This window comes from Brachycentrus maculatus, unplaced genomic scaffold, assembly GCF_059751285.1.
Source record: "Brachycentrus maculatus isolate JH-2025_06_01 unplaced genomic scaffold, ASM5975128v1 h1tg000446l, whole genome shotgun sequence".
Classification (NCBI taxonomy): domain Eukaryota; kingdom Metazoa; phylum Arthropoda; class Insecta; order Trichoptera; family Brachycentridae; genus Brachycentrus; species Brachycentrus maculatus.
Window position 1 is genome coordinate 124,245 of NW_028281194.1, and position 19,180 is coordinate 143,424.

The window sequence follows — 19,180 nt, forward strand, 5'->3', positions numbered from 1 at the left end:
AAAATCTTGAAAGTGATAATTATAATATAAAAGTCCTGAAAATTGGAAATCAAACAGACAAAAATGCAACAATCTACTTATCTAAAAAAATCTACCGATTTTTCATTCATATCTACCGGTTTTTACATTAGGTTGGCCATCCTGATAGTGTCATGTTTACCTTGAATATTTTTCGGTTATTTTCTGTGTTTTGCAGCGTATCGCGATAGCTTTTACATATGGAACGCTTTTGGTTTTTATTTTCAGCAAATTATTATTCTTTTAATCATGTCGCACAATTTTAGTCAAATGACCGATAGTGATACTTCTATGTTTACTGCAAACAGCACCTTGACTGGTGGAGATTCTACGTTTGACATGAGTGGGAATCTGACAGATATTACCGGAGGTTAGACTTGTCATTATTATTTTTTTATTATTTCAATTTATTTTACTTTCATTTCATTTTGTTTTACGCGTAAAATTACGACATCAAACAATGAACAGTAAAAACTGTTGGCAAGATAATTTGCGTCATCTTAATAATTTGAAATCGACACTTTTGCGCATATTTATATATATGTTTAAACTGAATTCCCGTCAAATATGCATCTTCGAATCTTATTCAGTAGGAAAATTTATTTCACTTACACTGATAGCTTCATTGTTTTATGAATTGTGAACACAATACTTGTCTGAAATACTTTTTTATTCTTCCAACAATTTGTTATATCTAAAATACAATAAAGTATATCTAAGGAGTTTTATTTTTCAAATGACGCATCAACAGTTTTAAATCCTTTGAGTAACAATATGAATGGATCGGTATGTGGCAAAAATTGTTACTGGGTTTCGATTCCAATGGATTTAAGGCTATGCATGAATTACGTAGTGTAGACAACTCTACTTCTATTCAGTAAAAATCAAATTTATTTGTTTATTTTATATACGGATATGTTTCAAAATGACTAGAGTCGTTAGAAATCAATATGTGCACATATGAAGATAATATATTTAACATGTTATATTTCCACTGTAATTTCAATCCTAGCATGAGTAAACATGGTTATCCACGATGGCGTCCACAGCAAAATATATGTATTATTTACTATCCTCAAGTTCTTAAGGCAAGAGACATTATTCTAGAAATATCAGGAGAGGGAAAATAGTGATGTTTTTATTATGATTTTTGCTTTTGGGATAATTTTCACAGATGAATTATTTTACATATTCTTTTGTAAGGCAAGAGTATATTTTTCCATGCAAACCCTATAACCACCACCGTAATAGCATGGTGGAAAAATGCCAAAAAATTAATGTCAATATCATCTCTGTATACATATTTGTAGAGCTTTTTTCTGAGTTTCCAATTACATAACTAATTAGGATTAATATCAATGAAAAATAAGATTACTGTCGTATCAAGCTATTTATCTATAAAATATTTGCAGATAAATCTTTTCTCATAGATTTAACAGCTCAGCATGGTGATGGAGTGGAATCGAGTAAGAACCCCGAAGCTGGGAGGGAAGAGAGCCTGTTTGGGAATATTCACGACAAGTCGAGCACGCCCCTTAAGAAGGGTGGTGGAGATGTGAAGGTGACCATCGCCTCTGACTCTGTGAGCTTTATTAGTAACGAGAAAGGGGAAGACCAACAGATTCACGATGAGTCCCGCGGAAAGCGCAAAAGGACCGATAGTGATGATTCACTCATGATAATAACTGGTAATTATTGAATATACAGAATATATTTACATCGCCGAGTTCATTACTATGAAGTCATATTTTTCAACCAAAGTATAGTAGTCAAGATTTGTTCTATTTTTTTTATATAAATTAAAATGGCATACCAAACTTTGTAAACATAAGTCAAAAAAAATAGTACCAATTTTGAATTTTAGTTTTTTCATATTGACTTATGAAATTATAAATAAAGATAACCATTACTCTGCTGAACTGAACATTATTTAGCAGATTCCTTTGGTGAGAGAGAGAATTTTCTTCGCAAACAAGATCCCCTTATAAGTGATCAACTGACCTGTCCATGCTTTCCAGAAATTCCACAATTCATAGGGCTTTTGAGATCTCATATAGTGTTTGGATTTTCAAGTAATGAATGAGTAAATAGCAAAACTGCGAGTTTGTGTAAATTGAGCTAGCTATACTCGGAGTAACACTGTTATGTTTCTCACCAATGTAATAATGTATGAATAGTGTCTCATTTAATAATTTTCACTTTGTAATTCTATTTAGATTTTAATCTCAGCACTTGGAAGGTTTCCCTGTTATATTATGAAGTATAAACTGTTCTATCATTGTTTTCTCCTTTTTTATGAAAACATCAAATGAGTCTATTATGATAATATATTTAGCAAGATATCATGTATATTTTATATTCGCTTATTTAATAAGAACGAAATTCAATAGAAAACTTTGAATCGCAATTTTTTTTTACTATGTGGGCTGTATTTCAACAATATCAAAGAAAAGGGAGAGGGGTCAGTACTGTCTTAAAAATCTTGTTTGTCCCATTAAATTTATGTTGAATTGCATGGTGTCCAATATCCAAGTTATTTCCCAAAATTTCGATCTCCATTGTCTTTGGCAACTTTTTGAAACTTTGCATTGAATAATTGCAGTCTCAAATAAATAATACTGAAAGCAATATTTTCTTTCATTAATTTTTTTTATTGGCTTTTAATAAATCAATATTGAATTATTGAAATGAAAATGAAGTTACTAAGTAAAAATATTTGATTTTCAACCACCCTATTCTTCAGAGTAATGTAACGCTGAAGCACTACATCATAATGTAATATTGATTCAGGGTTAGTGAGCCTTTCTAGTTTAGTATTGCTATAATGTTGCAACTGAAAAGAAGAAACTTCAACTACAGTTAGTTTTATCATACAACCCTGTCTTTTGTAATGAATTTAACTGTGTGAAATGATTTTGCGATACTTTCATTTCAGAGGATTCCCTTAACTCTGGAGAACAGAGTGATGTGGAAAGTACGGAGGAAGATGAGAGTGATTCTCTTCAGGTCAAAAGTAAGTTTTTTTTATTATTTGAAAATATTTTACTGATTTTTCTTGTATATAGTATTGTATAAATACTCAAGTCACTATTATAAATGCATTTGAATCGCAATATTTTTATCTTTATTTGCGATAATAATAATCAAAAACGATGTTCACACATGAGTAAAATAATTTTTAAAATTATAAACGACTTCTTTCTTATAAGATCCATATAACAGTAAATATAAATTAGTAACTACTCAGAAATTGTAGTTTCGAAATAATCAGTAAATAATAATTGAATATTATTCTAAAATTTAAATATTTCACTTTTGACTAGTTTCAGCAGAAAATGTATAGATTTTGCCATATATCAGTATGATTTCAATCGAATACCATTTTTAAATGAAATCAATTAAAAATGGTTTTCTTTGGAATGTATTCTTGACTCTCAACACCTCTAGGATTTTTGACTTGTTCCTTGACATAACGGCAAGAGTTTTGTTATTCTAATTTCATTTTTCAAATACATATTTTCCAAATTATCGTTTTAAATATTGGGCAATTGATCGAAATAGAATCTTGCTTTCTTACTGGTAGGAACCTGATTCAAATCACACATTGAAAACTACCCATTGAAATTGTTTTAAATCAAGAGCATTCTTTTTGACAGATTATTTCAATCATTTTTCAAAAGACTAAAATATCATTTTGAACATTTTGCCTTTTAAAAACAAATTGAAAATTTTGTAAATTGCATAAAATTTTGTTAAAACAATGCTTAACTATATATGCCCACAATGTTTTCTGTCATGGACCTCAGCAATAATCTGTCAAGATTTTATGTGTTATCTTAAATGTATCATCAGTATATTTGACGCATGTTTGTTATACTTGTATAATTTCACACCGAAAAATGACATTGTCAAATATTTAAAGAAGACAGGTTATTTGTAATGCTTGTTCAGTGATTTGTTATTTTGACTTGAAATAAGCTTTTATTTGGAGAATGTTTCTATTGTTATAGAAGGCCAGCCTGCCCCGAGCGCCGGGCTGAATATGAAGGTGGCCAATATTGATGATAACTTGCCTCCAACTGTCACCCTTTTGCGTAATCCTAACGGAGCTAAAGTTTACATAGTAGGAACTGCACATTTTAGCAAAGAATCGCAAAATGATGTATCAAAGGTATGTGTTTATTTAACCTTTTTTAAAAAAAAAATAATGCTGCCAAACAAAAAAATAAACCTAAACCAAGACACGGGTCAAGAATATTTTCAAATATTTTTATAGTTGATGCATAAATTTTCAAACATCAATGGCATGATGAATACGCTACAGAAATTCAATCACAAAATATCAAACTTTCTAAGATATGAGGATTCAAAAATGAAAATATAATTTTTACAAAATACATATTTTAATAACAACAACAAAAAACACTTATTGCATACATACGCCCAACAGAAAAGTGTTTTTTTAAATTACTAAGCAAATTGCTTCACTTCCTAATAATAATTTTTCCATTCACACTTGTAGATCATTCAATCTGTTCAGCCACATATAGTAATGGTGGAATTATGTGCACAAAGGATAAATATTCTAGAGTTGGACGAAAAAACTGTCCTTGAACAATCCAAGAATATAGATTTTCAAAAAATACGGTAAGTAATTTTTTTTTGTGATTCTAACACCTTCATAATGCAATACTTAAATTAAGGCACGGAGGATTATTTACGATACTCCATACATTACTTTCAGTAATGATTAATTCTTCCGTTCCTATGAAAACATTTATTTCATAATTATCTTGTATTTAGTATTTAGAGACATAATTTTTAATTAAAAACTGTATTTTCAGAGCGATTATAAAACAAAATGGTGTTTTCAATGGTTTTGTGTATATTCTACTGCTAAACATGTCTGCGCATATCACTAAACAATTAGGGATGGCACCGGGTGGAGAATTTAGGATAGCATTACAAGAAGTAAGATGAATTATTAACCATTTAATTGAATTTATTTTCTTGAATTAATAAACATATGTCTAAATAGTTTTTTATTTTTGCTGTTATAACACAATGGGAATCATTGGGGTGCTTGTGCACTACAGGAATTTTACCGTCCGGTTAGCATGATAAAACGGATGATTGGCTTGTGCTTTTGGCCGTCTTCCTTCAGATTGGTGCGTTTGATCGGTACGTGATCACGGTGCGCGTAAATTCGATCACGCTAAACTGTCGTAGTCGCTTTTATTTAAAAAAAACGGACTGGCGGACGGTAAAATTCCGTGTAGTGCACTCGATGATGCTGATATGAAATTATTTTTACAGGTTCAGAACATCCCACATTGCATTATTCATTTTGGCGACAGACCCATACAAATTACTATGCATAGAGCCCTATCTGCTCTCACCTGGTGGCAAACATGTAGGCTCGTTTGGCACCTATTCCATACTAAAGATATCAGGTTAGTAATAGCACAGGCACTCTCGCACGGACCTCTGAAAATAAACAATTAAATATGTAGTGGACCTCAAAGATAATAATAAAAACCATAACTACTTGTGATCCTTTTAACAAACAAAATGATTAATAAGGAGAATTTTGAATTGATTTCTTTAATTTGAGGTTTTTTCATATGATTCCTTGGACAAAAGCCAAAAAATATCTAAAAAAAAATCAAATTAATGAATCAATATCATTAATGATTTAAAATAAAATTGAACTCTGTTTTAGATTTTTTTTCCTGAATTAATTATTCATTAATCGACATAATATTGAATAACATGATGTATTGTTTTGTATATATGAGAGGTTCATGAAATAGAACACTGACAACTTCATACCATAGAACATAGGATTACAAATATGTATATTTCAAATAAATGCTGGAATAAATTTAATGCTGGGGGGTTTGAATAAAAATTTCCATAATTAAATAAAATTTATAGGAGTTTTGGTCACAGGTGTTATCAGATGTTGTCTAAGTGCTGATTGTATTATATCAATAAATAATGTTCTATAGCAAAGAGGAGGTAGAACGCTGTAAACAAAAAGACCTGCTTACTGAAATGTTAGCGGAGATGGCCGGAGACTTTCCAGCTCTGGAAAGGGTTTTTGTCCGAGAGAGAGACATCTATCTCACGCATTCCTTGCAGATAGCAGCTGCATCCAAAGGTATTTATAATAGATAGAAATTATTGTCCATTCACTAAAATGCGCATTACAACTAGGTATATAAATTTGACATAAATTAAAATATAATAATATGTATATACATACCTAGACTGTAATCTCAGAATTGCAGTTTGCTCATGGGTGGCATTATGTGCAAACGGAGTCATTTTGAAAAAAGGTTTTTTGGAAGTTTGATATCTGCCAACAATAATCACATTAAAATCAACATCATAACAGCAAAGTACTTTTTTCTGTGATAATCTACGCTGGCAATGCCTTATCGAGAAGTACTTTCCAATATTGGTTTTGAATTTCGACTTGAGCGACCAGAAAAGGTAAAATCGAAACAAAAAAGTCCGAGGACACCAAATTGCAAGCTCTTTTGGACGCAAGAATTGCTCGTCGTGCATCTGGGTGTTTCTCGCCCGGCCACTTCCAAGCGCTTGCACACCATAGGAACGATTCAGAAATATCGAAAAATTGGGTGCCTTACGAATTGGATGATAGGCAGCAAGAGCGACGTCATATATGAAATAAAGAAAAGCATTTTTTGCATCTAATTGTTATTTTTCTTCTTCTTCTTTCTGAGGAACTTTATCGGCAGGGTATCCATAATTTGCCAGAAAGATGGGAAAAATGTGTCGCTAGCGAGGGCCAATAAATACTTTGAATAAACTATTTTTTGTCATTTTTATGAAATATTTTAAAGTTTTTCTTAGTAAAAAAATGGCAATTTTGAGGTGACAGACTTCGTAGATATATAACCACTTTTAAATTTTTTTAAATTTATTTTCTGTCGTGTAATAAATTTCATTCATCCCTATTTAAAACAAAACAATAATTAGGTACTTCTCACTTAACGACCTAGTTGTAGGAATAAAACTCAGGTCGTTAAATGAAGAGTACCTTTATACCACCAATGTAACTCTGTAACAATTCTAGCGATGAATGGTCCGATGAAAGTCGTCGGGGTAGTTGGCATTGGACATCTTCAAGGAATTCTAGATAACTGGGGCAAGGTTACTTCCAAACAAATTCCTCCTATCATGAAGTAAGTTGTTCCTAAATTTTATCAAATTTTTATCTTGTGTATATGTATATTAGATAAGGTATGTCGAGTGAATCAAACTAATCTGTTTCATAATGGTGCATTTTTTTTTCAGAATACCTCCTCCTTCAATGTCCAGCAAAATCATAAAAGCTTCCTTTAAGTTAGCTTTTGTAGGCTTAATCATTTTTACCGGATATAAAGTGATACCCAGAAAATGGCTACCTTAAAACTACAAAAATTAATCTTACCCAATGTAAAAGATCACAATATACAAAATGTTGCAATTAGTTTAAATATATGTTTATTAAATGTTAACAGAATTTGAAAATAGTGTAATGTGAAAAAAATTCTGAATGTTATTTAAAATAACTGCCTTAAAACTACAAAAATGAATCTTCCGCAATATAAAATATCATCACAATGTACATTATAATGAAATATATTTTTCATAATTGTTTTAACAGATGAATTTTAAAAGAATGTAATGGAAAAAATCATTCTGAATGTTATTGAAAATGACTAATATTTCAATATAAAATCTTCCCTTATAGAAAATATCTACACAATCTGCATGTCAAAATTAGTTGAAATATATTTTTCTTAAATGTTTTATAGATAAATTTTAAAATAATGTACTGTAAAAAATAATTCTGTATGTTTTTAACCTCAAAGATTTATTGCTCATATGGGTGGTAGTGTTATAATATTAATAAAAATAACATAAATTTTGAAATCTATTTTATGTAAAAATTAAGTTTTGTTTTTAATCACTGAATTGAAAAAGAAAACTATTTAATGAACATTTTAAGCTTATGGATTTTTTCGCAATATTTACAATGCCTGTTGACTGTATGCTGTAGCTATTATAAAATCAAACAAAAAGTATTGGGCAGATTTTTATTTTATTATTACATATTATGAATTTGTGAAAACATAAAACATCAAACTGTTTTCTTATAAAAATTATCAAACTCTTTGTTCTTAATACATATTTTATATTATAATTCACACCATCTCAACAGTAAAAAGTATTTTTATCATAATATGTAATGTGTTTGTAAAAACACATATTTTCTTTTTTATATTTAAACATGTTACTCACTTGGGTTACGAGAATTATGTATTTTTCAATATCCAATAAAAATATGTTTTTTATTCCCTGGATTTATTATTATTAACCCTTTCCGGTCCCCCAAAATTAAAAAAAAATTATCTAGGTACATAGACAGTTACATTCCAATTGGAAAAACACTTTTGTCCTCTGCTCCACATACTGTTGTAATAGATACGAGTAACAAAAAATGTCGAATAACATCCGACATGGGACCTAAGACCAAAAATCGATGTCGAATGAGATTCAACATTGGACCAGTAAGGGTTAAGTTGAAATTGTAACAAAGTCATAGGTAGATTAAATAGAAAGAAAAAAAATGAGTACAAACCAATATGTAAGAAATGCATAAAACAGTTAATTGATTAAAATTATATGCAGTGTGTAAAAGAAAAACTATACGATTAAAAAAATATTATTTTACTTAGGTATATGTAAATATTTTTACTATAAACATACATACATATATATATATATATATATATATATATATATATATATATATATATATATATATATATATATATATAATACGATATGGTACTTGCGGATGCACTTAATTGTATGTATGTAGTTGACAATTCCCCTACATGAGGTACTCTAACTGCACTGTTACAAATCTCATTTGAGTTGCTGCTTCATAAATACATTTAAGATTTTATTTTAAATGTATTTGTATGTTGTAACAATAATATACAGAATGATAATTTTAAAAACTTATTCCCTATTTGCATGCTAACAAGTAAGATTTTCTACATTTACGGTCACATATTACATTTACATGTCTAACCACAATATGTACCAGGGTGATGAAGATATAAAGGATAAATTTAAGTACTCTTAGTCAGTCTATTTTCAGTCTGAATATGATGAAAGTCTGTTGAAAGTAAGTACACCGAGTTAACTTAGAAACTGTCATGTTGTCAATAAATAGAGTATAAATAGCAAACAGCAATCTACATGAGAAACATTTTTGAGCAACTTAAATTAAAAACTTATATGGAGAAAAGCGTAGTAATTATTGGTATTTCAGACTTATGACAGCTTTCATTGACACGGTCTGTTTTGTATAACATGTTCTCAAACAATTTCACCCATCTTAGTATGAATATTCTTCTGTATTAAATTTAAAATGGTAATAGGGTTACATCAGAATATAACCGGTTGCTCTTTTTTCCTCCCTGACAAAAACCTGTCAAAAGACAAGAACAAGGGAGAGGATGGTCACCACCCTCAGCAGTAAAGAGCGACGCAGAAGAAGGTCTTAATATTCAAAATATAGCAAAATATAAGAGCACAATTAAAAATTTTGAAGTGAACATTCTTGGGCGGTGATACGATAATCAAGAATGGAGAGGAAAATTTCAAGGATGCATCACATTTATTATGCACATTTTGTTACATGGGAGAGAAGGAAAAAAAAAGAGAGTTATACATTCATATCCTAAGCTCATCACTCGGTCCATCTTAGTAATATTATTGATGACTAACGTACAACCGAGGTGAAAACTGACTAGTCAACTCGGGCCACACTTTTGAAAGCGTACTGGGAACGATAGTAGCGCTATCTGCACACGGCGAACGCAATTACCAATAGTGATAGCATATTGGAATGGTACGTTGACTGTTTTACTAACACAAATTTTGATAAAGGAAAGTAAAAAAATTCAATAAGTGAAAAGACTATGCGAAACAAACAAATTGAGTTATGATTTCAATTTTTTTCTCCAGTTTTTGATTCTTAATTTTTTTATTTTGTTTTTAAATTATTTGACAATTTTTTTTTGTCTGCCTACGTAGTGAAGGGCTAAGTGCGTTTAATAACCACGATGGAGGTCTCGGGTTCGATTTCCTGTGGGGTCAACAGAAATAGAAGTGATTTTACAGTCTTAAAATTAAACTGAATAATTTTATTAATTTAACTGAATTTTCAAAATTCTTAAAAAAAAAATATATATCTAATGAGAGGGAATAACCGGAAAATGTCTGTAATTAAAATCATGTTAAGAAATAAAATTATTATTTTTAAAAAGTGTTAAAAATGCTTTCTCACCATATTTTTGTAACCAGTGTACATTAAAAAAAAACAGTTATCTTAAAAAAAAGCATTAATTAAAACATAGTATAAAAAAAAAATTAATTAAAAATAATATCTAACACAGGTGCTTGTGTCTGTGCAGTGTCCTTTAATATCAAATAAATTGTAATAAGCAGTTCAATGCCCATTCAAACTAACCCAGGGAACCCAAAGAGGTATTGAAAAGTCTAACACAACTATAATCCATATTCGTCAATTGTTTTTATTTAAGCCAGTAATGAAAATGCCAGAACAAGAGGTCAGTCTATTCTACTCTCATCCAGTGAAAATCTGTTTTCGCCATTAGTTTTTGACCCGAGCGTCCAGAGCGATGGTTATTAATGAGAAAATATGACGATTTAAACTGGATGATGGTAGAACATAAAAAGGGGTAAATATCTGCATGTTTTTTATGGAGTTTTCGTTAATAAGTCAAATTTAAGTAAAAAGGATTTGTGAAAACAAATATAAATATTTAAATGTAAAATATTATCTGTCGGCTTTAATTTGTATGATGATTCCTTATTTTCTATATTGATGTGCGTCTTCAGCATGTGGGGCTCTATCTATGAGTGCGCATGTGGCTGAACATGCCAATCTTGGACTAAATTCTTTTTCGAGCACAGACTGTTGTGCCGGTAGCCGCGCGCAGAGACCTCGTGAAAACCGTTCACGGTTTCTCCATCCACCTCTGTCTCTAGCCCACGACTCCCAGTCAACATTGATTGTACATTTAATGAATGTAGGTCCATATCCATATAATAAATACATACGTGATTGGAATTAATACGCTTTACCTGCAATAATATACGTTGTACTTCTTTCTTACAAAACTAAAACAATGTCGATAGTAGAATTTGGAAACTAATCGGCTGATAATGCACATCGGAATCCAAGATTACCAGCGGAAGAATCAGCGGTGTTCTGGGAACGAGCAGCACAGCGGTACCGAAAGCAGTACGACTCGTGACAGAGATATGATCCTCCCTTTTTAACTCTTTCATTGGTCTGTAAACAAGATTAGTTTTTTTTATTTTATTGATATATTTGTTCATGAACAGCTACATTATTTAGATAAATAATGTATCAAATTGATTAATCATTAATCAAATAGATAAGTAATATATCAAATAAAAACATTTGTTATCACAATTTTAATTTTTACATCTGACACCTAGCGCTTTTACATCAGAAGACATACATAATATTTTATATCTCAAACAATCACCTCGAGGGTAAATTATCCCGACTAAATAAAATGGTTTCATTAATTGATTCCGCAATCACTTTGTGGTAAAATCTATCCATTTTTAATTAATGTATTACTTAGTAAATACCACTATTTCTTAAAATCTACTGTGACACGTGTTTCGATGCATTCTGCATCATTTTCAAACACCGTATGTACATACATACACAACATACGGTGTTTGAAAATGATGTGGAATGCATCGAAACACGTGTCACAGTAGATTTTAAGAAAAAGTGGTTTTTACTAAGTAATACATTAATTAAAAATAAATAAAAAGGAATCAAATACAATTCCACATTGAAAGATGTAAATATAAAACTGGAATTAAAACTTAACTTTGTGTTGAAAAAGATTTTTTTTCCATTAACTATTGTCATTTTTATCTGTCACGGGAAGCAATTTGAGAAATAAAGTAACTTTAGAGGAAGAAGTTGGTAAATAAAAACAAATAAAGAGAAAGATAACCCTTATATCTGTCCATAAATCACTGGTCCATTCCCAAACGTTTCCAGCCATATTGTAAAGTCCATAATTGTTGGCCGGGAATTCGTCCACTGGAGCAGTACCGAGAAAACCATCGCCACCAAGATTTTCATCTGGAAATGTTCCTTGCCATATATTTGTCCTGTAACGGAACAAAAGATAGCATTTAAAAAAATTAATATGAACTCTCTACTCGCAGTACCTACTTACTGTGTAGCTAAATATTAAATTATTCGTTTTCCAATATTAAGTTGAATATAATAATATTATTACAAATATTCAATAATTTTATGTTTGTTCTTCTTCTTCTAACCCTTATCCTCACTCAATGATGCATAGGGCACTGGACCCTACAAAATCAATGTTATCTTGAAGGTGAAAGGTGATCAACTCTGCGCTTCAGGTACCATTAGGTACTCACTTCAGGGTAATATTAAATAAATATAAGAGTGTTAAATCACATATTTATTTGAACCCCCACCCGGGAATCGAACCCGGGACCTCCAGTATGGTAGCCAAGCATTCTGACCATTACAGTACGGAGGTACCTGTTTACTTTACAAAAATTGGCAGCGAGGAAATCTTGAGTCTCGAATTTATGATTCTTTAGAAACAGATATTATAACATCATTATTTGTTTCCTCACCAATGTTTTCCTTGAGGCATCAACTTGTCTCCCCAGGGATAGTGTTTATCCTTCCGGCCTCCGCGACACGCCACTTCCCACTCCGCTTCGGTAGGCAATCTACCACCTTCCATTCTCCACTTACAAAACGCAACTGCGTCATTCCATGAAACGTGAATGACAGGATGAGACATTCTGTCTAAAAGTAAAAAAATCTTGAAGAGCAGAATATCAGATGATAATATTGCACTATTTAAAAAATGCAATAAAAAGGGGGAAAATAAATCGATCTGGGTAACTTTTTTTATCTTGCTTGGTCAGCAAAATAAATATTTTTTACTTAATTTTACAAGCCCACTATCCGACTATATAAATAAATAAATAAAACTTTTTTTTTAAGAAAAAGGAAAGCTCTAAGCATAATACTTAGGTAAGGGGTTGACTGCAAAACTGGTATCGAGGGTTTGACTTTGCAATTGTATAATGCATTTAAGAACTAAGCCTAAACTTTTTATGGCATAAACAATTGTGTTCACAATATTATTAATATTTAAAGCATTTACTTTGTGGTTAGTAATTTTTACTTATTTATTTTTTTACAAAAATGTTAATAAAATTAGTATATAACCACTCACATTATATACTAATTTTGTTAACATTTTTGTAAAAAAATAAATTAGTAAAAATTGTGTTGTTACCTAATTTAACAGCTTACTAATTTTCTCCCGTCCCTTCTTAATTTTCTTATTGAAAAAGTATATTCAAAGTAAAATTCATAAAATATATAACTAAAGGCCCATTGTATATGTTTTGTTAACTTCAATTGCTAAAAGAATATTAAAAGTATTTAAACATGAAAACTACTGCTAGTTAATATTGCTATTTACATCTACTAAGCCCTACCATACAAATATTTACATGGAGACGAGAATTATTTAGATGCCCATTGAGCTTCTCATTAAGCGCACAACTGTTGTGCTTCAGACAAAAGACAGAAGTATGACAATTGCACATGTTACATTGAATACATACATACAATTGTACAGGAGGTTGAAGTTACCCAGGATGACGTAGCAAATTGATTTGACTAAAGTAAATGTGTCGAACTAAGGTTATGAAGACCACGGAAATAGCGTGATCTCGGATATAATGAGGAAACATTAGTTGACATATCGCTCACTCTTTCAACAGCGTCATCAATCAAAAAACTTGATTTTTCAGAAGATCATTTTTAAAGTTTAAAAATACAATCAAATGTATTAAAAATAAATATCAAACCACTTATTGAGCTTTTGACTGTGCAACATATATTTTTAGGTAAAACCTGAAGGTTTTTTCTCCATTCGAAAATATTTAACTAACTAACTAACTAACCATCACGCCGCTTCCCCGCAGGGGTAGGCAGAGAGAATAGAGCGCCACACCACTCTGTCCTTGCAAACATTCTTCGCCTCTTCCACGTTCATGCATCTCCTCATACATACCCGCCGATTGTTACGACTCCTAACCTGACCACTTTCAAGTATTTGGCATACCTGATCGTGCCATGTTTTTCTCGGTCTTCCTCTGCTTCTTTTCCCGCTAACATTCGCCTCATAAATTTGTTTTACCGTTCTTTCCTCACTCATTCGTTCTACATGTCCAAACCATCTCAACACACCTTTCTCAATTTTATCGATAATGCTTATCTCAGCTTTGCATTCCTTCCTTATTTCACTATTCGCACATCTATCATACATCGTTTTGTTACACATTCTTCTGAGAGATCGCATTTCGACTGCATTCAGTCTACTTTCATCCTTCTTTTGCCAACTCCATGTTTCACTTCCATACATTAGAGTTGGAACCAGGACTCCGTTGTGCACTGCCAGTTTAGCTTCCGCTGATAGGTTTTTATTTGCTATAACTGATTTCAGTGCACCGTTCACTTTGTTCCCAGCATTCACTCTCCTTTCTATATCTTTATCAATCTTTCCATCCCTAGAAAACATACTACCCAAATACACGAAATCATCTACCTGTTCCAGAATCTCTCCGTTTACTAATATTTCACATTCAGATCTGCATTCTTCTCTTTCAAAAACCATAATCTTGGATTTGCTAACATTCATCAATAAGTCACTTTCCTTGCACACATTATACACTTTTGTCACCAACGCCTGCAGGTCTTCTCTGCTATTGGCAAGAAGAACAGCATCGTCAGCATACAAAAGGCAACAGACAGTCAAATTATTCATTCTGGCTCCAATATTTAAATCTTTCAGTTCTTTCATGCAATTATCCATGTATAGGTTAAACAGCCACGGTGACATTACACATCCTTGCTTAACACCTTTAGAGATGCTAAGCCAGGATGAAAATGAACCACTTACCCTTATGCATGCAGTGCTATCCTCGTACAAGGATGCTATGCCGTGGATAAGTTTACTGCTTACCCCATACTCAGATAACACCTTCCATAGCTTCGTTCTATCAACTCTGTCATACGCTTTCTGCAAATCCACAAAAGCACAGAAAAGCTTTTGGTTTTTGGCCAAAAACTTTTCAGTAATGTTGCGCAAGGCAAAAATTTGATCCGTACATCCTCTCCCATTCATAAATCCACTCTGGACATCCCACACTTTGTCCTTTGTTATGGTTCTCACTCTTTCAATAAGGATTCGACCATACATCTTGCCAACAGCACTCAATAGACTGATTGCTCTATAGTTCCCACATTCCACCCTAGAACCTTTACCCTTGTAGAGAGGCATTATAACTGCCCTTCTCCAATCCACCGGAGTATAACTCTCCTCCAGACAACGGTTTAAGAGCCTATGCAACCATGTGAGAACTATTTCGCCACCATTCTTGACGTATTCTGCGGCAAAATTGTCGAATCCTAGAGCCTTTCCATTTTTCAAAGACTTAGTGGCATTCTTAATTTCTTCCATACTTATCTCTCTTGAAACATCATTCACACATATTCGGGGAAATGTACTTACGTCACTAACGTTATTAATCGTATGTGTTTCATACACCTCCTCGAAATACTCTTTCCATCTCTCTTTTATATCTTTTTCATTCGTCACCATTTTTCCGTCTTTCGCTGCAATCGATTTCGTACATCCATTCAAGCTTAGACTTCGGGAGTTTTTTACTTCTTTCCAGAAAATTTTTATATTTTCTTGGTAATTTTTTGTCATTTTTACTCCTTCATCCTTCCTCAACAAACGCTTTCGTTCACTCACCCCTTGCTTAACTTTCATTTTACAATCCTTGTATACTTTTTTAACCGATTCATACTCAGCGGAGCTTTTATTCCTCACTGCCAAACACTTTAACCATGCATTCTTCTTCTCTTTCACTAAATCTTTAACATCATCATCCCACCACGCATCGCCTTTTTTCCTTCCTTGTACCGCTGTACCACACACTACCTTTGCGGATTCACACACACTACCTTTCAGATGTTCCCACATTTCATTTATACTAAGTTCATTTACATCTTCCGCAATCAACCTGTTGCATACGTCTGTTTCAAACTTAACTCTTATGTCATCATTCAGTAGCTTTTCTACTTTGACTCTAGAAGGAGCCGCCACCTTGTTCGTTTTGGCCCTCCACCCTTGGAACAGAATCACTCTTGAAACCACCAAAAAGTGATCTGTTTCCATTTCGGCCCCCCTGAACACTCTTGTGTCTACTGTGGCGGATCTCAATCTAGAGTCAATGACGACATAATCGATAATAGACCTTTCATCACATCTCTCCCAAGTATATTGATGGATTCCCTTGTGTGCAAAAAAAGTATTTGACACAAAGAGATTCCATTCCAGACACACCTCTAGCAATCTCTTCCCATTATCGTTCACTCTCGCATCTCCATACAAACCAAGCGCTGATTCAAAACCGTCTCTCCTTGTACCAACCCAGCCATTCAAATCACCGGCCAGAATTACCTTTTCATTATTCATTTTTCCATTCATCACACTCATTACATTCAACCAAAACTCATCCTTCTCAGACTCGCTGTCGGAGTTGACGGGGGCATATCCTATTAAAACAAGTAGCTTTGTTAACCCGACTTTGAATCTGACAAACATGAGTCTTGCGTTGAAAATATTTAGTAAATTTAAAAAAATAATTAAACAATACCTTTGCTTCAAAATGCAAAAACAACACTTTCTGGCCTGTAGCGGGTAAATATTAAGTTAAAAATATGCCGCTTTTGCTGGGTTATAGTACATTTTCTGGGCATTCCGAAAACATGCATAACTGAAAATTGACGATTTTTGATATATGACATTGTTGAAAGGAGTGAGCGAAATATTGTCAAAAAATCTTAAAACTGTCAATGTGTCCATCGTTTGAAAACAACATTTTTTACCCATACTAATAAAATCTAACCCGGCAGTTACCAGACAGATGCCCCTGGGATTGGATTACATTAATGACAATAGTTAAGATACTAAGTACCTAATTGGTGTTTTTGCAGACAATATTGAAAAAGTATGGTTGAAATACATGTAAAACATCCAAGCTTTGTGAAGTCAGTCGGTACCTACCAGTGCCGGCAGCTCAGCACTTAATTACATTTTTTTTACGATAGTTTCCACATTTTGTATATTGTATGCTTACATGGACAATGCATAATACACATTACGAGGTGGAGAATGTCAGATCAATTCCACTGTAAGGTCAGTTAAAAACTAACCCTCGAATTATAAGCATGTCAGCTAATAAGAGGAAATGTCTCGCAACAGGTGAAAATTATTTGTGAAATAGAATGTGGTGCGAAAAATGTTGAAGTGTGTCAAAAAGTTTTTATCATCTTGAAAAATAAGAATTTGTTTATTCCATCATTTGAAAAGAATATCACGGACGCAAAAAAAAATAGGAAATTGAATCGTACAAATATTGATGAAGCTTTGTTACAATGGTTTTGTACCCAAAAAGCATTGGATTTTCCAAATTTTATAGAAAAAGTGGACTGACAGAATAATATGATATGTGTGTAACGGGTGTATTGTGTATTCTTGTTTGAATTGCGACAATTTATGTTATATGACCATTCCAGAAACTTTGACTTTATGTGATGGGTATGTTTATACAAATATCTATTTTCTGAAATAATGAATAACGCTTATAACAAGCAAAGTCAGTCGGTCCCATCTTCCTGCTAATAACCGAGTTAGACTGTATTTATTTAAGGGGTTTATTTTTAGAGTAACAATACAAGTAAGAGTTACCTAAAAATGATGAACCTGCGCCTTCCGGTTGCTTCCAACTAGCACCAGATACTTTGTACCACCATGGAGCTTGCAATACACGGAAGTCTTCTAATTCCTTTTTCGTTGTACTATTTAAAAACAGACTGAATACGAAGCTATCGCCAAATCTTTCAGCTTCGGATTTGTAGCCACTAGCTGCAGAAAATGTAGCAAAATCTTCATTCGATACTTCGAACTTATCGATGTAAAATGCTTTTAATTTTACTTTACGGGCTGGTCCTTCACGATCGGCAATTATAACGGGTTTGTCGGTACCTATAGTAAATTCGCCTTGTGGAATAAGAACCATTTTGTCAAGCACTTCGTCTTTACTGGAACTGTACACAATTTTATTTGCTTCTTCACTTGATACTTGCCGCTTTGTATATCCACACTGTTCGTGTTTTCCATTATTACCTACGTACTTTTCATGAGCTAAATTGCCTTCGCTGCCACATTCATTCTTAGTCCGTCCAACAGAACAACCACAAGATTCATCAGAATTTATAGAAGAAATGAAATAGAGTAAAAATATGAATACAAGAAAATTATACACAGCAGTCATTTTATGAGGATTACGAAAAACTATTAAATAATCGGGAAAATTTATAAAACGAGGTAGAAGATTTGTAAGTACACAAACCGGCAAGTTCAATTATTCACCTTCGTTTTTGTCAAATTTGACAGCTGATAAAGTAAAGTATGTATACGCTACCAAAACACTGACAAATTAAGAATAACAATAAAATAATGTAAATTGAAAGCACTTTATGAAAAAGTAAATATCTATAAAGAAACCATTTGTACCATCTATACTTACCGTTTTATATTTGCTACATACTGCCACCATACAATTTTAGTATCCGCACGAACTTCATTCATAAACGACCCAACATGTGATCAGTGGTAAATAATTTTATGTCTATGGTTCGGAGGAGCGGTTGGACAAATATCGATTTTTTAAAACACGCCGCTTACTTTAGTTGATTTTTTAACGCGAGAATTTGAACGTTTTATGACTGAAACAGCCTAATTTTCTGTTTTGTGCTTGTACCAATTTGTGATATCTTGTAAACATGAGTGAATCTTCAATGATTACTGAGATAAAAAGTAAACTATCATCGAAAGTTGACATCGAAACTGACGTG

General features: G+C 32.3%; 2 protein-coding genes across 3 annotated transcripts; one reads left to right on the forward strand and one right to left on the reverse strand.

The window, feature by feature from the left end:
• The first annotated feature begins 174 nt into the window (after positions 1-174).
• On the forward strand, positions 175-8,387 carry LOC148302484 (traB domain-containing protein). 2 transcript variants are annotated; one of them, XM_088271553.1, is made up of 10 exons: positions 175-388; positions 1,431-1,706; positions 2,954-3,031; positions 4,029-4,189; positions 4,541-4,665; positions 4,863-4,989; positions 5,335-5,471; positions 6,030-6,181; positions 7,124-7,232; positions 7,345-8,387. In XM_088271553.1, exons 1-10 carry the CDS (start codon positions 268-270, stop codon positions 7,457-7,459), a joined length of 1,401 nt encoding a protein of 466 aa, XP_088127679.1. In that variant the 5' UTR covers positions 175-267; the 3' UTR covers positions 7,460-8,387. The 2 variants fall into 2 exon arrangements, with proteins under 2 accessions (XP_088127679.1, XP_088127680.1); XM_088271554.1 differs by having other exon boundaries at positions 1,449-1,706.
• On the reverse strand, positions 5,388-18,730 carry LOC148302485 (formylglycine-generating enzyme). Its single transcript, XM_088271555.1, has 5 exons — positions 18,012-18,730; positions 12,802-12,979; positions 12,138-12,297; positions 11,323-11,428; positions 5,388-5,505 (listed from the first exon to the last, which is right to left on the reverse strand). Exons 1-5 carry the CDS (start codon positions 18,595-18,597, stop codon positions 5,468-5,470), a joined length of 1,068 nt encoding a protein of 355 aa, XP_088127681.1. The 5' UTR covers positions 18,598-18,730; the 3' UTR covers positions 5,388-5,467.
• Positions 18,731-19,180: the final 450 nt, after the last annotated feature.